Below are 23,369 nucleotides of genomic sequence, written 5' to 3'. Positions count from 1 at the left end.
CTCATTTCCTCTCCTAAACAAGAAAAAGAGAGTGATTTAAACCTTAAACAAGCAAAAGAAAGAGAGAGGGAGACTCACCGATGAGATATGGCGCGACTGTGGGGCGGCTCCTCTTTGCGATGAAGACTCCTCCTCTCCTTTGCGAACAATGGCGGCGGCGGCAGTGGTGGCGGCGGCAAGTCTTCTTCCTCTCCTTCTCTCACGATGGTCGCTCTCTCCCTCGCTCTCGCTCTCAAAACACAAAACACAAAAACGTGAAATAAAGTCGCGCTCGGTTTCGGCCCTTTTTTTTTCCTGTGGAGCGTCACTATTTGTGTGTCGCTTTTGTGACGCAAATAGCGATGCCGCTACGCGCCGTCGCTATAAGCTTAAATCCTTGTAGTGGAGGAGCATTGGGTGGTGGTAGAGTAAGGGTTGGCTCTCATGGCACCATCTTCTTCAGAATAGCCACCAACCTTGCCTCCTTGATGCCCATTGAAGCAGATGGCGTACAATACTTGCTTCTATCAGATGTGCTGCAATACTTGGAAATGAAAGAAGAATAGTTGTTTTCCATCCTAGTCAGGGATTTGATGGAAGACTTGATGGATTATGATTACATGGATGTTCATCAGACGATGGCAAAGATTGGAAGATATGATGGCACAAGCTTAGATATAGTGAGTACCATCATAGCAGCATAGGAGCATATTACCTCGGTTGAAGAAGATTACCTTATGTCTGATGTTGTATTTGAAGCACTATAGCATAATGTATTCAGACCAATGCCTTAGCTTCCTACCAAGGAGTATGTAGATCCCTTTGCCCAAAGAGGTGCCTTGCTCACACACAAGGAAATGAAGATACAAGATGATCTAGAGAAGGTGAGATTTCGAACTACCATATATTTTAATGCGATAAAACTTGATGATAGGGTGCATCGGGTCCCCTGAAGGCCAATGCCAGACTTCGGACAGGGCAGCTGTAGGCATCATTTTTTGCCAAGATTTCACCGGTGGTGATCTCCGCGGGACTCGATGCCCCCTACCGTCAAGTTTTGTCACTTTTTGATAAATCTAGGTGAGTGGCTAAATATATTGTTTGATTTGACTTTGTCATTTAGGACATACTGTATATAGATGAGTTTGCATCAAGGCAAGGAGAAGCTCGGCATGCGGATCGATGGAGGATTTAGCTCTGAAGGAGTACATTGGCAACCTTGTTGTAGACTTGATGGTCTTCCATAAGAAGTGCTTACCACGAGGGTAAGAAACAATCATGAAAATTTAAGCGTTGACCAAGTTTGGACCTTCTGGAGTGATACTTGTGACATCTAGCTTAGAGAAGGTGGTGCTAATCAAGTGTTCAAAGCTTCTTTATTTGTTTGACCAAACGCGTAGTGGAGAAATGTGTGTGCTTGCTACATTAGGTGACCTTGCTAAAGTGTTAGATCCGCTTCTCCTAGAGAAAGAGCTGAAGGGGGAGCGTGTTACTTTTGAAGCAAAGAAGAAACTTCTATTTTCATCGGAAGCTGGCCCCTCCTCTCCGCCGATAAAAAAGCCAAGGAACGAATGAGAGTTCTTGTTTTGACTATAGAATTTTTGTATCTGCTACCACTATCAGCCATCTCATGTATTTTTCTTGATGAATATAAGATATTTTACTTTGTCCCTATGAATAAATATTTATTGAATAAATGTGTGATTAAGTGTGACGATAATGTATGGTATGTGAATGACGCATTCGCATACGTTAACATAATCCAATTTAATTATGTCAACATGTAGTACTGTACTTGCGATTGTGTATAAGCAATGACGTAAGTCTTATACGCACGTATTACTACTTTCGATGCATGCATACACTAAACAACAATTAAGAGTCATGTGTTTCAAGAAACAAAACAAAACATCTTTACTCAATTATTTGAATTCAGTACACATTGCATGAGATATTATTTATATATATAAAATATTCCAATGTGGCAGAGTATACAAAAAATTTTGGCCGTCTGATATGTTATGGTGATATAACACTCATTACAAACCTTCCATCATTAATCTCATAACCTATGGAGGAGTCTCCTTGCCGTGTCGAAGTCGAACGATAAAGTTCATGTCTTTATCTATGATTGTGGCACACTTTACATGGATGGCCGCTAGTTATGTATCATCGAATAAGTCGATGAGAAACCCCTCTACAACCGTTTCTAGGGCCCCCATAGCTACAACACTCCACCTTCCTATTGGTGGGCCATCCCACACTCACGCCCAAAATCTTCCCATCCCTTTGAGCTCCAAGTCTTGCATGACCTCTTGGACAATCTTATGAAAAGATCTTTTCAAGATGAGAAGCTCCTATCTGTGCTGGATTCTCCTTATCTCACAAAGGGTGACAGTGCCCGATTTCCATCTCCTCTTCTTTTGTGGTGGTCATTGTGCTCTATGGGGAGTGCCTACTGCTGCACTAGAGGAAGCTCCACCTTGTGCTTCAAGTGGCAGGCCTTGGTGTGAGGCCTTTCCATGGCTAAAACGATGACATGCTTACAGTCACTTTCTGCCACTGCAGACCCTTGGTTCGAAGTCTGGTGTCTGGAGCCACTTTCTTGGCTCGAAAATGGCTCCAGACACCAGTCCTCAAACTAGGGGTCTACATGAATTTTTTTTTCTCAAAAGAAAAAAGGGCTCTTGACTACCTAACGAGTGCGCGTGTGAAGTTTCGTCGCATTCGTATACAGTTTACTATTTTAAAAATGATCCCATACCAAAATTTTGGATGGATTGATAATAGAGAAATCAACATCACAATTACTGGCCCTTAGAAACTTCACACCACATTGACTATACAGAGGCATCAAGAGTAAAGTTTGCAACAAGAAATGGTAATTTTTGCATGTTTTTTCTATTGAAATTGATAGTGCTAGCAAAAATTGTAAGTAAGAGTTGAAAATACAACAAAGATGCACAATCAAAGTTGAGAGCAAAGGATAAGAGTAAAAATTTAATTCATATTTTAAGGGTGCGTACCACAGTTTTGCACTGGGACATAGTCATATGTCCAATGCACGAGGAGAACACTGTGCCAAAAAATATACCATTACAAATTGTGTTAACTTCATTAGAACGAATGCATCCTTCATTGCTTCAAGATTTCTTACAAGTTGGAAGTCCTTGAAAGTTATAGTGATGCGCTTCACATGTATTACACAATGTTGAGCATCAGTCATCATGTCAACTAAAAAGGCCTTTGTAGTACACTAAAGAGCATGAATACATTCTTTTGTGAAGTGATTAGGTCTATCTTGACCTTGTGCCAAAAACCACCTCCTGCTTTTGTGCGGTAGAGGTCTTGCACAATCTCGCAAACAAGTCTCAAGAAGCTTACCTTCGCAATGATGAGATCAAAAGAGCATTGATACTTTCTAATTTCTCTTAGAGCCATTGTACCTCACCTCCACTTGCATTTCTTGTGGGGATGCTGAGGAGGATCCTTGTGAGGGCGGCTTGAGGAAGCTGGGTTAGATTGAGAAGGGGGTGCATCTGAGCTAGTAGATGCTCAAAGGGATTGAACACGATATGGGGCTCTGAGAATTGGAAGCTTATTTGCAACTACCTTAGGTCTAGCCATCTTTCCTGCATAAGAGATGTGAGAACTCAATGAATAAGATAGAAAGTGAAACTCTCTTTTATATAACCCTAAACCGTAAGACTCATTGACTTAGATACACAGTCTCTCTTTGTCTCTTAAAATATGAATTGCATTCACACTGAACACATTGCTCATCTTACTATCTTAGCTCTCTTCGAATCCATTTGCTGCCTTGTCGAAGCCTTGTTTCTACCCACTTGAAATGGTTTTCTTTGGCACTTGAGGCTTTATAATGTACTCTTTTAGTGATACGACGTGATTCCATCATGTCTGCAGCCGATTCATCAGTACTTTCATTTTCTCTCTTTTGTCAAAGTTTAGCTTCATCAGCTACTATAATCCTATACCACCAAGATAGAACTTGGATCATTGGAGTGCTACCATTCACCCCTCCACCATGATCGGTTTTTCTTTGGTATGCACCACAAGCTATCCAATGTGAAATTTCCATCACTTGTGTGGATCAAAATCCAATGCTTTCCTTTTTTGCAAAGTATGGCCCATGTGCTTGAAGGATATGCTATAAAGACACATATCACACGAGTAAAACTATACTCAATCATTTATACAATTCATACAATTTTAAAATATCAACTTAGTATCGTGTAATGTGTGATAGACCTTTTGTCTCACGCTTCCACCATGTTTGTGTAGAAGCTATGCATAGTATCGATAAATTCTTGCTTATCTTCATTGTTAAACACCATCTTGCGAAGTAAGGGAGCCAATTCATTAAGACTTATCCAAACCTTAGCTTTGTCCAACCTTGTTTTTCCTCCATTACTTCGATCAGGAAACTGCAAAATGTATCTTTTTCCACCCATCGTAGTCATGCAGCCTACAAACCATGACATTCCCTTCCTCACTGATGGGTGCTGAGAGAAACTTTTTAGCCTTTGCTCCTCCAAAGCAAGGCTTTTCTGGCAAGTTACTAGATTTTCCTGATCTCTTCTTAACTTTTTCAATTGTCACTTGATACTTGTGTAGCCCAATTTCTGATAGCACTCACTCCACATTCCTACACATTGCAATGGCTTTTTTTTTCTACAAGAATCCATTGACTGAAGATTTTTCTTGAATATTTCAAGGCTATTAAAACTAAGGTATTTTTTAACACCACCTTTTTGAGTTTTTTTCAATCTCTTGGAAACAACCATAAGCAATAATATGTTTAATTGCACCAAGTTCCAAATTAATGAAATTTCCAAAATTCATGAAATCCATTTTGATTTGGTTTTTCCATATTGATGGGAAATTCCCAAAATCCCAAATATAGAGTTTATTGTTCTATTGATGATTTACCACCTACTTTATCACTTACATGTCCCAGAGACCATAAAATAGACTTAATCTCTCATTCTCAACCACCATGTAAAGCACCTTATAGACACAATCAGATTGAGCAAAAGGAAATCCAAATACAAGTTGAAGAACTGTTGAACCGAGGACTCATTAGGCCCAGCAGTTCTCCTTTTGGAGCACTTGTCCAATTAGTTAAGAAGAAAAATAATACCTATACGATGTGCATTGACTATGGTGCCCTAAACAAGATCACTATTAAGAATAGATATCCGATCCCCAGGGTAGACAACCTCATGGATAAACTACAAGGAGCCACTATTTTTAGCAAGCTATATCTCAAATTGGTTATCATCAAGTACGATCAGATACACCTGATATTTTCAAGGCTACATTTAGAACTTAAGTTGGTCATTATGAATTTCTTGTTATTCCTTTCGGTTTGACCAATGTACCAGCTAAATTCCGTTGTATGATGAATCGAATATTTTTGAAGTATCATAATTGTGTGATTGTTTTCTTTGATGATATATTGGTTTTCAGTAAATAAGAATGAGAATGAGCATTGTGAACATCTATCTTTGGTTTTTAAATTGTTGAAAGAGAATCAATTATATACTAACCCTAACAAGAGTGAATTTTTCCAAACCCAAATTGAATACTTAGGTCACATTGTTTCTTCTGATAGTATTCGCGTTGATCCTGAAAAGATAGAGGCAATTTTAAATTGGCCAACTCCTAAAAATATGCATGAGTTATGTTCTTTCTTAGGTCTTGCCAGCTTTTATAGAAATTTTGTGAGAAAATTTTCATTGCTTGCATTGCCTTTGACGAATTTGTAAAAGAAAGGTATTGTCTATCATTGGTCTAACAATCAGCAAAAGTATTTTGATTTATTGAAATATGCTTTAACATATGTACCTATTTTGCAATTACTTAATTTTAATCAATCATTATTTCTAGTAGTCACTGATGCTAGCAGATTAGGAATAGGAGTTGTCCTCATGCAAGATTCACATCCCATAGCCTATTCTAGTTGCAAACTTAAACCCTCTGAACTGAAGTAGTCCAATTGGCATAGGTTGGGCTATGGGTCAAGATGATGCACATCGAAATAGGTATGCTATTCGGTTTGGGGCGAAAGTCCTAAACGAGAGACAGAGGAGATATCCGCAAATCAAGAGGGAATTACTGGGAATTGTTACGGCTCTCAAATGTGACAAGGAGTACTTTATTGGAGCCTCAGTTGTGGTAGAGATAGATAACTTGCCATTGATAAGTATGATTACGAGTTGCTCTACTCCGGATATAGCTATGCTGAGATGGATTGCATACATCAAGTCATTAAATCCAGAATTTAAACATATAGTAGGAAAGGATAATCTAGTGGGTGGCAGATATGTTGTCTAGAGCCAGATATGATGATGAGGAGACACTACTTGCAGAAGAGGATGATGCAGAAATTTCAGCCGCTGTGGTTGATCATATTTGCCATGTCTATGATATTGTGGCTTTCATAGAAGAACTCTATGTTGGAGATTGGTTGCAGATTGGCAAGTACCTTAGTACACTAAGCAAAAGAGATGAATGGACAGATGAAGAGTTCAAGAAGATCAGAAGAAAAGCCTATGGTTATTTTCTCAAGGACGGATTTCTTTGGAAGCATCCGAAGAAAAGAGGTGGATTACCCTTGCGGATTGTCTGCGATAAAGAGACACAGTTACAGGTAATGAGGGAGTTTCACGAGAGTCCTTGGGCTGGTCATAGAGGAGTGTGGGCTACTTATGAGAAAATCAAGGAGAAATATTGGTGGAAAGGCATGTATAGAGATGTTTCTCACTTTGTAGAAACTTGCAGAGACTGCCAGATGTATTCGGTAGTGCGTCATCGAGATGAGCTTCATCTGACCTATCCGCTATGCATTCATTATAAGTGGGTAGTTGACTTGGTTACTATGTCTTTGGGTCTATGGTAGATGAGATATATTGTTTTGGCTAGAGAGGATCTTACCAATCATGTTGAGGGCAGACCTTTGAGAACGAAGACCACTAGTGCAGTGTGTAAGTTCTTATTGGAAGAAATTTTCTGCACGTATGGCTTTGTGGGTAAGATCACTGCAAATCGTGGTGAATTGGATGCAGATGAAGCTAGGGAGTTTTTCTCTCAACTAGGAATCAAGTTGGCTCTAACCATAGCATACAATCCAGAGGGAAATGGGAAGAGTGAAAGAGGGCATTTGCCGATAGTGAAAGCATTAGCCAAAGCATACAGAGGACGGATTGGAGAATGGCCGAGACTTCGACCATTTGCTTTGTGGGCTGATCGTACGACTCACAGTGTTACCACAGGATATATGCCCGTAGAGTTGATGTATGGTCAGAAACCGGTTATGCCGACTGAGACTTGTGCTTTGACTTGGTCAGTTTTACCTTGGTAGGAGGATTTGACGAGAGAGGAGCTCTTAGCTCTTCGGATTTGGCAGTTGGAGAGAAGACTAGAGGATATTCAGCTAGCTATTGACAGGTTGAAGGTTGTTAGACTAAGAAATAAGGACAGGTTTGATAGCAGGAATCGCTTGCGGCCTAGAGCAATAAAAGAGGGGGACAGGGTATTAGTCTTTGATAGCAGCCTTGAAAATCAGCATACTGCACTTCGGAAGATGGTGAAAAGATGGTTTGGACCGTACATAGTCAGACATATATTTGATAATGCAACATATGAGCTAACAGAATTGGATGGGACAGTGCTTAGAGTGCCTATTGTAGGAAAAAGAATCAAGATTTTCAAGAAAAGAGATGATGAGAATTATGCATTGGAAGAATTTGCAAGAAAAGAGCAACGAGAAGAAACTCTAGTAGAAGAAACAGATGATATGACAAATAATCTTGCTGAAATACCAGAGATACACAATGAAGAGATTGATTTGTTCATGGATCTTGATGATAATGATCATGGGTAGTTGGCCCATCCGGAAGATGTGCAGGATTAGAGGGGGTGGATGTCGTACTGCTGCGCATTTGAGGTGTGGAATCCACCAAAAAGTTGTATGTGTGGGATTTGATACTTTGTACATACTTAATCATTATGTTTGCACTTTTATTCTGCGTGGGTAATATAGTGAAGAGGGGTTTAGTGCAAGAGGAACTTATCCATAATGCTCTGGTTGACATGTACGCTAAATGTGACATGCTTGTAGAAGAACAGGGAGTTTTTGATAGATTGGTAACTCGAGATGCAGTCTCATGGGCTACACTCATTTTAGAATATGCCGATTATGGGCTTTGTGAGGAAGTACTAATCTGTTTCAAAGAGATGCAGATCAAAGTACACTGGTGGATATGTATGCCAAATGTGGGAGCTTGCTTGATGTTCAGCACACGTTTGACTGCCTGCCACAACGCAATGAGTATTCTTGGAGTTCCCTTATCCTTGGCTATGTTGACATGGGGGATTTATCACATGCTTTCCAGTTCTTTCAGAAAAATGCAAGATGACTGTGTTCAACCAAACAGTTACACATTCGTTGCCCTGTTCAAGGCTTGTGTACAGCAGAAAGATGTGGACATGGGCTGGGCATTATATGGTGAAATAGTTCGAAAGGGTTTGGAAATGGACCTCTTCATTAGTAGCACAGTGGTTGATCTATATGCGAAATGTGGCTTGCTCATGGATGTACAACAAGTGTTTGATAATCTCCCAGTCCGTGAAGTAGTTTTGTGGAATGCATTGTTTCCAGGCTATGCTGAACATGGGTTTGGAGAGGAAGTGGTGAGCTGTGTGAAGAAGATGCAACTAGAAGGAGTTTCTCTAGATGCTGTCATTTGTTCTCTCCTTGAAAGTGTGTGGGTGATGGGAGCTGTAGAAAAAGGCAGAGAAGTACATGCTCATATTAAAAAATCAGGTTTAGAAGGGGATCTGTTTGTGGGCACGATTGGTGATGGTATGTATCTACTGCTTTTCTGAGGGGGCCGCTTTTCTGGAGAGAAAAAGGGGGCTCGAAATAAAAAAAAGTTGACCTATCTCCTAAACTGGGGGGGGGGGAACAAAGCTGCTACAGAAGGCGGAGAAGAGGACTGATAGTCGAGGAAGACGATGCTGAATGAAGTCAGAAGTGAATGAGTACAGAGTCCAATAACGAACGTTGAAGGTGTCGCAATGGTGAGGAGAAACGACAATGTAGTGACACAAAAGCTGGTAACAAAGACACAGTAGAAGAATTGAAGATGATGACAATGTGCCACAGAGAGACGAAGGGAAAACCAACCTGCAGTCGAAGAGGGGCATTACAACATCTTCTACCTCGATGAAGGACAATGTGCTGGTGAGCAGTGACACCTGGTGAGAATCGAAGGGGAACAAAAAGCTCGCAGAAGGAGTCCTATAGCACAACGAGGAGAGCTCTGAAGCCGAGGTGGAAAATAAAGTCTGACAAGGATTGAAAATGTGCAAAGGTTCAAAGAACAACGGAGGACGTCTGGAGCTGATGAAGGCGACGAAGATGATGAGGAGAAGCTCTAGCGACAAAGATGAAATTGGAACTCTAGTGATGAAGACATCAAAGATGAATCTTTAATTGAAGATAAAGGAACAATCGCAGGAATGAAAGAGTCGAGAGTCAACACTGGACGATGAAAAAGAAGGCTGACAAAGAGGAGGCACAGACGCTAGTGCGATTGAGAAGATGATGGTGGGATGGGGCATCAGTGGCGCCTTCACTGCGAAGCTTCTCCAACATCACAGTGATGTCGTTCTTATCGACGCGATGGATCCCGTATGGCTGACTAAGATCCATTGTTCAGCCTGATTTTGCTAAAGAGTGTCTCGTTCTTCATTCCGAATACCTACAGAAAGGCAGGCATGTGGAGGTATTGTAGAGTATACCTCCATCACTGAGGTTGTGACTAGGACTGGAAAAATATTGCCTTTTGATTTCCTTGTCATTTCTACAGATTTTGTCCATACCGGACCTGCCAAGAAAATAGAATGCATTCAGTATTTTCAATCCGAGCAAGAAAAGTTGAATGAGGCAAACAGTGTCTTGATCATTGAAGGAGGGCATGTTAGTGTGGAATTAGCCGGGGAGATTGTCGTTGATTGTCCTGAGAAGAAAGTTGCCCTTATGCACAGTGGTAACAGGCATGAGCTGATGTTTTAATTGGAAATGGTAATTTTGAGGGGTAGGGTCCATCCATTGAACCGTGCTAACTATTTGGCATCGCCGCCCCTTGTAGTTGCATATGCTTTGGCTGGAACTGCGAGTCTCTGAATGAGAGAGGATCTCTTCTATAAACAGCTTGTTTATACACTGCTTTTAATTCAAGGATTGGTTTTGGTCAAACAGTGGGCTAGACAAAAACTTGGATTTGCAAGGTTTCACTCTTGTAGGTTATGGGTGCACCACTTGCATTGGCAACTCTGGAGAGTTACATGAGTCTACGGATGCTGCAATTATAGTTAATGATATTATTGCTATTGCAACTATTCTGAGGGCTGAGACATATAGTATTCTTGTCCCAAATTGGGTTCAGAATTCTCAGAAGCTATGTGAGGCTATGGATAAAATTCAATTAACCCCATTCAAACCAAAAAAGGGAGGGTAAAAATTATCATAGATGAAAAGGCAACGACTGAATGCTCCAGCGGCGCGGCTGACGACTCTGCTATCATGCATTGAAGCTGTGTAGAGCTACACTGATCACCACTCTCATTTATATTCGTCTTCAGTTATTGGCAGAAATAAAAGAACAGAGACTTGACATCATTTTCTCATCTTGCTCATTTGCTTGATTGATCTTCTATCCTGAAGTTATTCAAAGTCCTCTGTAGTCGTGACTTTGCTTTCGAAATCCTTCGACAGTGCCTTGAACTTTCTTAGGAGGCATCGTAATTGTAGTCGTTCGGACGTGAAAAAAGCTTTACAACTCCTCTTTGGAATTCATCATTGCTCCCCTTGCACCGTCCGTCGAAAGTAGTTTTTTTGGAAGGCTCCCTCCTTGAAGTTGGGAATTCGAAAGGGTGTTTCAGAATATTTTACGACTAAGACCCATTGAAGCCATGGGGAAGGCTTAATGGCCTTGTAATGACTCGTTCAACAAGAAATGAAAAGGGATGGAAAAAACACAAGGTGCGGGAGAGAACTCTAAGGGAATATAGTAACCGTAAAGGTTATAAGTAAGGTCGAAGGACCCTTAGGTCAAACTTGCAGGAAAGGGGGTTTCAGTATGCCACAAGGGGAGGGGCTAGGGAAGGATTAAATACAGAGGAAAGAGGGGTGGTTCCAAAGCCAAGGGATAGGGTTTTAAGGGATTAACACGGGGGTAATAATAAGGTTTTTGAAAGACACAATAGGGGGTGAAAGATCCTTAAGAGGATAAAACAGGGGGGGATCATAAAAAGGTATAGGAAGGGAGACTTGGGGGGGATTTTAGGACACGGGCGGTGGGGGGGTGAAAAGGGGCTTAAGGGCCCCTTGGAAGCTTCCTCTCCTTGGAAGCTTCCATGCCACGTGGAAGGAGAAGCCCAACAGCGAGCAGGCATGTGACGAGGAGATGCGGGAGGGGAGCCTGATCTATTACGTACGAGGGACCGCCCGAGTGCAGGTGGTGCTTCCCAATGGCGAGCACGCGGCACCCTTTACCTTGTCCTCCCCGATCTCTGTCCCCGTCTTCTCAGGACGGCATTGAGGTGGCCTTGCTCCCTCCTCTTCGGCAGCAGCGGCGACGCCGTCAATGGCAGCCCCTCCTCCTTTGTGATAGGCGGCAACATTGTCTTCTCAATCTCAGCCCTTATGTCCCCCTCTCACAGCAACGGCATGGCCTTCTGGCGGCAGTTACTCTCTCCATTCTCCTCCATGGCAGCAGCCCCCCCTTGGTTTAAATAGGGGAGGGGAGGGGCATCCTCCCTCTTCTATGTGTCAAGCGGCATAGATGTGTCCCTCTACGAGCTCCACCGAGGAGCTTCTGAAGCCTTACTATTCCCCTCCCCCTCCAGCATGACTGTCGGCTCTGGGGGGGATAAGGAAAAAAATTTGCATTATCCCCAAAGAAAAATGCTATCTCATTATCCCCTTTACACAAAAGGGGGTTCATGCGAAAAGATAGAATTTAGAATGTTACATTCTAGAAGTTGTGGCTCTAATGGCTCTGGCTTATGTTAACAAGGGGCATCATCATCATCTTTTCTCCAAAATGAATAGTCAAGGCGATAGGAGCAACTTGTGAACTTAATTTTTATGCCTTTGATCCATTTCTTATAGAGATTCTGCATACTTTGTGGTCCATTGGTCAACCCAAATGGAACCATGGTCATTCCCTCCAACACCCCGAGATCTTCGGCCTTTGAATTCTCTGTAGGGACATCAACAATATCATCCGTTATCAAAGGATATTCTTCAACTGCACTTTCATAACCTGCTTCGTTTTTTTCCTCAGCATTTTCATCCTCTTCCTCTGGAGGCTCTGTCTCTGCTTCTGTAGAGAGGCTCTGTAGAAGAAGAATAGATCCTCCACCTCTGTGTCTCTTCTGCTTCTGCTTATGTCTCTAGCTCTGTCTCAGCTACTATCTCTGCGACTGCCATGCAATAGGGAGAACAGTACATCCATGCTTCTATTTCACAATCAGAGGTGATTTCAGAAGCCAATTCTAGTTGAGGCAGGAGGTATTCTCCCATAGACAAAGACTTGGCTTCCTTTGGTAGTTGGCTTACAGTGCCCACTGTTAGGGATTGTGCCTCTATTTTCTTGGGAAATATCTATTTAATAACCTCTTCGTCTCCTAATGTACTATCTTTTACCTTCTTGGAGAAGTCAGTTATGACTTCGATGGATGTGGATCCATTACCTTTTTGCGATCCATACAATTTCAACCCCACTTTATTGGGTCCTCTTCCTAGGGTTAGAGTTCCTTTGAACCAATCCATCCTGGGTCTCACTTCAAAAAGCCAAGGTCTTCCCAATAGTAGAGGATATGAGGTCCCATTAGAATTTGGTTTGACCACCAAATATTTCAACCAATATTCTCTTCCTACATCTTAGAATAATTAATACGCCTTGAAGTTTTTATGTAAACATATGAATAATAAATTTTATGTTATCATGAATTAAGTTTAATCATGTCATTGTCATCACCTAGTGCGGTGTATGCTGATGAGTCAACGAGCACATCCTCAAGTGAGGATGAAACATTACATTTTCATAATCGAGATGCATGGCTACAAATAATGCATGTGTGATCATTACCAAGGGTGTATTTTTCGAGCCCGTCGAGTTGCAATGTCACACCTCAGCATGTATGGAGAATGGGACCGAGAAAAATCACCGGTATTCATTGTTTTTAACAGTAAGATTGCTAGTCTATGTTACTCAATATATATCAACGTATATGTAACTCCCTTTTGTGGTTGAGCAAGATGCGGTGCCACATCCTCAGATGCTCCCTCCCGGGTGTCAACAGGCTGCAAAACGTCGACGCGAGGAGGTAGCATCTTCAAGAAGAGTGGAGACTGACGACCATGATAGTAGCCCTCATGAAATGCCCCATCAAGTTGTAGAGGATGAGATTTTGGACAACATGGTACACAATCTATTTTTGCAACCGGTTTGGGGAGAATGTCACTCTACGAAGCCACATGACCCACTATATGTAGTGTCATCTACTCCATTGTATGACAATTGTACGTACTCCGTTCTTCTTGCGTCCCTCGAGATACTTAGCTTGCAAACAATTTATGGATGGAGCAATGTCAGTTTGAATGCGTTATTGAAGTAGGTATCAATTCTGTTTGACTTATGAATCATAATATTAATTATTCTATTTTGACATTAGACACAAATATATGTTGGTGGTTTTTTAACTCACTTTTAAAAATATATGTAGGTTATTATTACAAATGCTTCCAAAAGGAAAAAAATTGCCAACTAAGAGAGAGCAAGCAAGACATTACTTGACATCTCTGGGAGGCCTCGGTTATGTCAAGATCCATGCATGTGTCAATGATTGTGTCTTATTTCGTGGGATTCATGAGTTCGCACGAGAGTGTCCTGTTTGTGGCGAATCAAGATACGAAGTGGAGATGAAGTCAATGGATGTGCCTCGTAAGGTTTTGCGACATTTTCCGATTGTTCCACGTATTCAACTAATGTTCAAGTGTAAGTCTATTGGAAAGCTCATGTCATGGTATGCTAGTCATCGTTCAAGTGATGGAAAATGGAGGATCCCTGTAGACACACCGGCATGGCAACATATAGATAATTTGTTGCCCGTTTTCAAAGAAGAGCCAATAAATTTGAGATTTGGTTTAGGTATGGATGGAATCAATCCATTTGGCATCAAAAGCGCATCATACAGTGTATGGCTAGTGGTATTGGTGGACTATAATATTCCTCCATCCATGGCAATTAAAAAGGGACATGTAATGTTGTCCCTTCTGATTCCTGGAAAGCATAAGGTAAAAAACATGGACATTTACTTAGAGCCTTTGATTGAAGAGTTAGAAATGTTATGGGAAGGTATTGAGATGCAAGATACAAGCGCATCTGCATCCTCTAGAGATTTCATGTTGAAGGCCATATTGTTGTAGACTATGAATGACTTTCCAAGATATGGAGAGTGTTCAGGTATATGTATATAACTCTATATTTGAAATTCAAGACTTGAATCAATTGCATGTTATTAACTCACTTATTTGTTCAGGTTTAACCACATCGGGATATCATGCATGTCCTATTTGCGGTCCCTCTCTAGTTTCCTCTAGGCCGGCACATTTAAAGAAGGTTATCTATGACAATCATCATCAATTTCTTCCTATTGACCATCCCAAATATGTTCTCCCTAATAATGGAATGACTCCACAATCTCTAACCATTCGAGATTGGAAGGAGAGATGGATGAATGCCGACAGTCACCCTCCACTCGGCATGAGTCGGTAAGAAGTATATTTCTCTCGATTGACTTTAAAGTATTTAGCATGATGTATTGTTTACATAATATATTGTTTATTTGTTAGGTTCTCTATATTTTTTCGTCTTTCGTATTGGACTGAACTCAAGATCAATCACCCGTTGGACCCCATACACATATTCAAAAATGTTGTATCTACATTATGGGATCACTTGATAGGGGCTCGTGATTCAGTCAATGTAAGGGAGGATTTACGTAACGTTGGTCGCATGAGACGAGTATGGCCATGCATTGGACCTAGAGGAAAGATTGAGCTATCCCATGCACCTTGGGTGTTGTCAAAGAACGAGGAAAAAATAGTGAAGGAACAAATATGTAGCTTTCGAACACCCATAGGATGTATGAGATGTCTCAAGGGAGCCTTCATAAAGAAAAAGAAAAGAGGTGTGGAGCAACTATCTGGTTTGAAGTCCCACGATTGGCACAAAATGATTCAAGTAAGGGTATCTTTAACCATGAATATGGTAATTAGTGGAGTAACTATGTGTAAACTTTGGGGTATGATGACTTTTTCCTCAACTAATCATTTGATCTATGAATATTGTTTACATTCAGTTCCTACTTCCTACTAGCATATCCCATTATGTATCCAAAGATGTACATGATATCATTTACAAGATGGGAGAGCTTGTGAGGTGTGTATACATTGTATTTTTTCATTATATATTGCATATATCATGTAGTGAACCTCTTTGAATTTCTACACAAAAATAAACAATTGTCAAATACATCCTGACAGATACGTGAGCTCGAAGGAAATTGATCTAAACACATTGCAAGATGCTCGAGTATTATCTGTTGAGGTGGTTTGTTTGGTGGATGAAATTTTTCCTCAGTCCATTTTGACTACTCAATTACATTTACTCATACATTTGATTGATAAGATCGCACTTTGTGGGGCAGTTCATGCAAGGTGGATGTTTTTTCTTGAGCGCTTCATGAAAACCTTGAAAGATTTTGTGAGGCAAAAAGCACGGCCTGAGGGAAGCATGGCTGAGGGTTGGTTAGTGCAATCATCCCTTGTTTATATCTCTGAATATCTTGCTAAAGTGGACCCCTCTCAACCACGTTTATGGAAAGACGATGAAGACTTGAGGATGATCTCTATAATACCTCAAGGAAAAGGAATGAGTAAAGTGCTAACAAAAGAAGAACTTCGTAAGTTAAATAGTTTTTGTGTGCTCAATAGTGATGTAATGAGCAAATGGGTGACACTATATAATGAAGCAAGGGCAAGAAGAAAAAGCAAAAGACAAGCATTTCGCACCAGATATGGACGTAATGTTTCATTTTCAGATCATCTAAATGCGCTCCCATATCATATTGATATAGATTGGTTACATGAGGAAATGGAGAGAATGGAAAAAGAGGAGGAAATTAATATATCTCAAGAAGAGTGGGAATACACACGAGGTTGCTTATCAAAGGTGAGACATACTATCAAGTAATTTATTTCTAGTTATATTTTATATAATAAATTGACATGTTTGATCTTAATCTTTTACTACTAGTGCACATTATTCAATGCTATTTGGTGTGAGGGTAAACATCTTCGAACTCAACGTATAGATGAAAAGAGAAATACCCAAGATTGTGGTATCCTTGCTCACTTCGAGGATGCCAATGGTACCATGGAAGGTTATTGTGGCTTGATCCAAGATATTCTGAAGCTTGACTTCAGACAATTCTTTATATATGTACTGGATGTGAAGTGGTTTAAAGAAGTGGTAATAAATGGTGAGCATTGTACAATCAGACGTCATCCAAGTGGTTTTGTAATCAATGACTCTACAAAATTTCACCAAAACAAGAATGACACATTAGTACTACCTCAACAATGCGAGCAGGTATATATGTAAAAGCTATTTTTTTTATATGTATACATGTGATATATATACACAATATAATAAGTATTTAAGCTTCTTGCTTTTGTTTTTCAAATACAGTTGTGTATCATCCAATGGTAAACAATAACCAATGGTGGTATATCATCCCTATATCTAATTGTTCAAAACCAATATATGGTAATATTACTGATATAGAGATAGTAGATGACAATCCAATAATTAATGATGATGTACATGATGACACCATAATGGATGATATGCGTGATATAGTACAAGAAGAACCTCGCGAGGATGTTCAAGGAAACACAGAAGAGGATAATAATGTGGTTGATGATGATGAAGTTATTGAGCAATATAGCAACACATCTGATAGTGGGATAGACTTATTTGTTTCGTTACCTCTTGGTAACATAGACCTACAAGTAGATAGTTTAGCAAGGGCTGATCTCATTGAAGATGAGATGAATCATTCACTGTAACATACTTAATTCGCTTAATGATTCAATGTGTATTCTCAATTCTATGGAAAATATCATGCGCACATGTGCATACTCAAGAATCAATAGTCAAGTTTAAAGCTAAATTAAATTTTCCATAATAAAAAGGAAGTATTTTTTATCATGTTCAAGTAGAGAAATTACGAGATACATGCAATGCTTGCTACTAATTGTATAATAAGGTTTATGTTACTTGCCGCTAATTACTTATATCAGGCTTGTCAACTGGAGGAACTGCCATTCATTACAGAGCAATGCAAAAATAATTATTAACTCCGTTTTTTTATTATATTAAGTCCAATTTCAGGTGGTTAAATAATTACATGTCTGAAAATGCGTCTATATTTGCGTCTATTTGCGTGGATATATAGACGCAAAATTCATATCTATTTACACGCACTTTTACACGCAATGATAGACGCGACCGACTTCGCGCGTCTAACATGCGCGTTTATGCCTCGTTTCTGTTGTGGTGTTTCCTTCATTTTCGGCCTCTTTTGATGCTTGTTGATGGCAAGTTTTCCCGGCTGCCCACCAAAAACATGGATCCCCAAGAGGAACACCAAGGAAAATGGGATTCTACTGCAAGAAAATCTATCTTATAACATCAACAATGTTTTATTTCATTCTTTTGATTACCAAAACAAAGAAAACAATAATTCTTCACGTAGCATCATAGTAGGTATCTCCCATGGATTTGATAGAATCAGCCATAATCTTCAACATCTTCATAAAATCCATCAATAGAACAAGGAATATAGAAGAATACGCCATTTTTGAATGGAAATCAATCACATACTATTTATCTTCAATGTCTTCACAGTTTTCTCTTTCAATCTCTCATATATAGATACACAGTTTTGATAGAATTGGCTATCTCTGGCTCTCTTTCTCTCTCTCTCTCTCAATAATACATCATATCCTCACTGCAATACTCAATAATGGAACTTAATATTCTCTCTTAGGTCATAGATGCACCTCCCAAGAGGTATGGGAGGTATGAAAAGACACCAGAGCCACTACAGTGTCTCTTCATAGCTTACTACTGTCACTGTCACTTCAGTCTTCTCTTCCATTTTCAGCAGCTGTTTCTTCCAATTATTTTAGCTCTTTTGAACTTAGATTCATCATTTCCAAAAGTTGAAAAACTTTTTCAAAGTCACACATACATTCTACAGAACACTTATAAAAGATCTATAAAATAAAACAGAGCAGAGACAGAACAAAGACAGAGGCTCCACAGAAGGTCTACAAAGGGTTACAGAAGGTCATCAGAGAACAATAGATCCTCATAACTCATACTAAAATCATTCCAAACTATCAAAAAATATTCAATAAACTTTCAAAAGATTTCAACCTTCATCAATTATAAATCCATGCTTCATAGAGAAGAAAATCAGAACAAAACAGAAGCTATACAGAAGGTATCAAAACCAATCAGAACCTCACAAAACCTATCAAAATATCACAAAGCCTCATATTTCTACTAAGAATCATCATGAACTTTCATAATAATCAATATCATCCAAACCACTCTCAAACACTTCCATTAATAACCATACGTCACTCAAAATCCATAAAAAATCAACCATTCAGACCTCAAAAACAATAAAAAGCAGTAAAAAAATTAGTTTTTTTCCACTCTCAACAGAGGGAGAGAAAGAGAGAAAGAGGGAGAAGGAAAGCTTCTCACCGCCCGACCCTCGTTTGTGAAGAAGAGAAGGAAGTGTATTGATGGCGAAGAGGAGCCGTCGTTGCGAAGAGGAGCCATCGAATCCATCCTCGGGCCTTTGCAGTGAGTGCCTTGTTCCCTCTTGCTTTGTTTTTATTTTTTCTCCTTTTCTTTTACTTGTTTTTGTTAAAAATCATGTGTATTGAGAGAGAAAGAGAGAAAATAAGAGAGGGAGAGAAAGAGAGAAAGGAAAGAAGGAAAGAGAGAGAGACAGAGGGAGAAAACATTAAACATAATAGAGAAAGAGAGGGACAGGGAGGGAGGGGGGAGAGAGAGAGGGAGGGAGAGGTTGTTATTATTGTTGTTATTTTTTTATTTCTTCTTTTCTTTTTTTCTTGTTTGTTGTTGTTGTGGTATTTGTGGTAGCAGTATATGTAGTGGTAGTGGTAGTGGTAGTGGTAGTTGTTTAATTTCTTATTTTCTTGTTTGTTGTTGTTGTGGTAGTCTTAGTAGTAGTAGTGATAGTTGTAGTAGTTGTTATTTAATTTCTTCTTTTCTTGTTTGTTTTTGTTGTGGTAGTCATAGTAGTCATAGTAGTGGTTGTAGTAGTAGTACTAGTAGTAGTTTTCTTGTTTGTTGTTGTTGTTGTTGTTTTAGTATTTTCTTCTTTTCTTGTTTGTTGTAGTAGTAGTAGTTGTTGTTGTTGTTATTGTTTTTTCCTCTTTTCTTGTTTATTGTAGTGGTAGTGGTAGTGGTTTGTTTTTGTGGTAGTCGTAGTTATCGTAGTCATGGTTATAGTAGTGGTAGTAGTAGTTTTCTTATTTTTTGTTGTTGTTGTTGTTGTAGTAATTTTTTTTCTTTTCTTGTTTATTTTTGTTTAGTTTTCTTGTTTGTAGTAGTAGTAGTAGTAGTAGTCATAGTCATCATAGTCATGGTTGTAGTAGTAGTACTAGTACTAGTTTTCTTGTTTGTTGTTGTAGTATTTTCTTATTTTCTTGTTTGTAGTAGTAGTAGCAATAGTAGCAGTAGGAGTAGTAGTAGTAGTAGTAGTAGTAGTAGTAGTAGTAGTAGTAGTAGTAGTAGTAGTAGTAGTAGTAGTAGTAGTAGTAGTAGTAGTAGTAGTAGTAGTAGTAGTAGTAGTAGTAGTAGTAGTAGTAGTAGTAGTAGTAGTAGTAGTAGTAGTAGTAGTAGTAGTAGTAGTAGTAGTAGTAGTAGTAGTAGTAGTAGTAGTAGTAGTAGTAGTAGTAGTAGTAGTAGTAGTAGTAGTAGTAGTAGTAGTAGTAGTAGTAGTAGTAGTAGTAGTAGTAGTAGTAGTAGTAGTAGTTTTTGTTGTTGTTGTTATTGTTTTTTTTCTTTTCTTGTTTATTGTAGTAGTAGTGGTAGTGGTTTGTTTTTTTGGTAGTCGTAGTCATCGTAGTCATAGTTATAGTAGTAGTAGTAGTAGTTTTCTTGTTTGTTGTTGTTGTTGTAGTAGTTTTTTTTCTTTTCTTGTTTATTTTTGTTTAGTTTTCTTGTAGTAGTAGTAGTTGTTGTTGTTGTTGTTGTTGTTGTTTTTGTTTTTTCTTCTTTTCTTATTTGTTGTTATTGTTATAGTAGTAGTAGTAGTTGTTGCTGTTATTTTTTTTCTTCTTTTCTTGTTTATTGTAGTGGCAGTGGCACTAATAGAGAGAGCGAGATGTTTTGTTAAAGGGAACAAGATAGAGAGGAAGAGAAAAAGAAAGAAGGAACGAGAGAGAGGGAATAAATATACATCATAATAAAGAAAGAGAAAAAGAGAGAGAGATGGAAGGAGAGAAAAGAATGAACGGATTTAAAAAAAAAGAGGGTAAGATCTTGTTCTGTAACATGTTCTTTTCTTGTTTGTAATAGTAGTTGTAGTAGTAGTAGTAGTAGTAGTAGTAGTAGTGGTGGTGGTGGTGGTGGTGGTGGCGAGGTTCAGTGATGTCCGTTACAATACCACGAGATGGGAAACACTTCGGCATACGTTAATTTATGGGTGGGTGGAGACTTTACATGCGTTAATTTTGTTGAGTTACAAGAGAAGAAAACCATTCTCAAACAATTTAAGAAAGAAAAAAAGAATAATAACAAGAACAATTTTTTTATCGTAACATAGACCAAATGGAAAACGATGAAGGTCATGATGTTCAAGATTACGAGGCGTATCTTAATCAGTGTGTCCATGTGTCTTTTCTCTCAATGTAAGCTAGCAATTAGACAAAAATGTCGATTGTCTATAGAACATGTACGACGCTTCGGAGAGTTTCAATCATAGATCATTGATCAGATGATCTCATATTTTGAGCAAACGTTAAGAAAAGTGTATATCAATCATGTATTTTATTCCCAAGCTAATTGAATACCATATACAAAAACATTGGGTGTGGCTGGGAAATTTTCTATTGAGTGAGGTGTCATCTCATCCCAAGGAGGAGTGAGTGCACCCTTTGCGGCTAGTTAAAAGAGTTCGTGGGCGTGCGATGGATGAAGTGCCTAAGCCAATCCACCACTTGGAAGGTGCTACCCAATCTATACCATCAATACCAGAGGAGACAGGCAGCCTTCCAAAATTACCTACAATCTTGGAGCTTGAGATGGAGGCAATGATCAATGCATTGAGGCCCATGGATATCGAGACTTTTGATCTGCTTAGAGAGAAAGCATCCATATCATTATATGATGGGTGCTGAGTATCTCGCCTAGAGACACTGCTAGCACTCCTAAGTGTGCAAGCAAAATACAGGTGGAGCGATGCGAGTGTGACCAAGTTATTTAGGTACCCTATACGTACGCTTCGTTGATTTCTTTTCGGCACTATCATAAAAAATATTTGTGATTTTTCAAGGTGTTTTATGATTTTTTTTCAGGTTACTGATGTATCACATATTACCACTTGCAAATACCATGCCTGAGTCTCGTGATGATGTGGGACATATTTTACGAAAGCTTGGTATGGACTACAACAACATCAATGTATGTATCAACAATTACGTACTGTTTCAAGGAGAATACGAGACTATGGAGACATGTCCCAAGTGTGGTGCTCATAGGTATCGACAGGACTTGCAAGGGCAAACCATCCCTCAAAAATTTCTTAGACACTTTCTGCTTATCCTCCGCATAAATCACATGTTTTGTACGTCGGGCATGGCAAGCTTGACAAGGTGGCATGCACAGAATAGGTCCCCAAATGGAGTTCAACGAATATCAATGGATTCACACACATGGAGCTACATTGACTCTACCTTCCCAGGCTTTGCGCGAGAGTCAAGGAATCTTTGGCTCAGTCTTGCTATGGATGGCATGAACCCATTCGGTTTGCGCTCAACTTCTTATAGTGTGTGATCTATAGTTCTTGTCAACTACAATATCCCTTTATGGATTTCTACGAAGAAAGGACATCTCATCCTTAGCTTGCTCGTTCCTGGACACTACAAAGTCAAAAATATGGATGTGTATCTTCATCCATTACTCGCATGAGCTTAAGATTTTGTGGGAGGAGGGGGTCACCTTGCAAGATATGAGCAAGCGCGATGCTCGTCGATAGTCCTCCAATATTCGAGCTATTCTCATGTGGACCATGCATAACTTTCTCGGATTCAAAGAGTGCTCACGTAAGTATGCTTCCATTCTCATTGGTAATATCTATCATAGCTCGTTCAAGTTTGTATTCACTGGATAGAGGTATTGGGACATGTGTGGTTTCCATTGTGTGGGCTACAGTTAGACTCCTGATCGTCATGAACCATGAAGAAGATGGTATATCAAGGAAAGGCCACTTTCTTGCCAGAGGGTCATGAACTTAGGGGAGGTTTTCTTGGACGACCTCCAGCACGTATGAATGCTCAAAGATGGTACGAGCTGAAAATGGTCCACTCAGAGTCACATCCAGAGAGAATGTGATAGTTATCAGTTTTCTACAAGTTGTCGTATTAGACCCACTTACAAATCAACCACTTGTTGGATCCCACGCATATTTTCAAGAATGTGGGCAGTTTACTATGGGACCACATCACAGGAAAGAGAGACACTATAGGGGCAAGAATGGATTTGAAGGAGGTAGGCAAGATGGAGGCATTTTGGCCGTAGTCGAGTATTGATGATCACTTCCAGCTACCTCGTGCTCCTTGGGTTTTGTCCACTAAAGAAGAGCGCATTGTGAAGCAAATATTCAAGTCTATCCGAACTCCAATGGGTACGATGCGTTCTCTCAGGTTTGCATTTTCTAAAGAGGACAAATTAACAGGACTAAAATCCCAGGATTGGCATAAGATTTGTCAAGTTTGTACTACGAATGGATTGTAAGTGACGTGCGTATTTTTCTATTTGAAGTATAGTCATTGTTCATAACACTTCCTTGTTTGTGGCAGTTTATACTACCAATCGTGATCGCAGGATGCCTTACTCTGAAAATACACGGGGCGATTTATAGGTTTTCAACTTTAGTGCAATGAATATCACAGAAAGAGA

The 23,369-nt window shown here is 39.6% G+C and overlaps 1 protein-coding gene across 1 annotated transcript; it reads left to right on the top strand.

The window, feature by feature from the left end:
- Positions 1-8,409: 8,409 nt before the first annotated feature.
- On the top strand, positions 8,410-8,889 carry LOC148034859 (pentatricopeptide repeat-containing protein At4g18520, chloroplastic-like). Its single transcript, XM_087680723.1, has one exon. The coding sequence runs from the start codon at positions 8,410-8,412 to the stop codon at positions 8,887-8,889; it is 480 nt and encodes a 159-aa protein (XP_087536849.1).
- The last annotated feature ends 14,480 nt before the right edge of the window (positions 8,890-23,369 follow it).

The sequence above is a fragment of the Lygodium microphyllum genome, chromosome 6 (assembly GCF_053477565.2).
Source record: "Lygodium microphyllum isolate KBCC chromosome 6, Lygodium_microphyllum_v1.1.10, whole genome shotgun sequence".
Taxonomy (NCBI): Eukaryota; Viridiplantae; Streptophyta; class Polypodiopsida; order Schizaeales; family Lygodiaceae; genus Lygodium; species Lygodium microphyllum.
The sequence above is the reverse complement of the archived record's forward strand: the minus strand, read 5'-3'. Positions and strand labels throughout refer to the sequence as shown.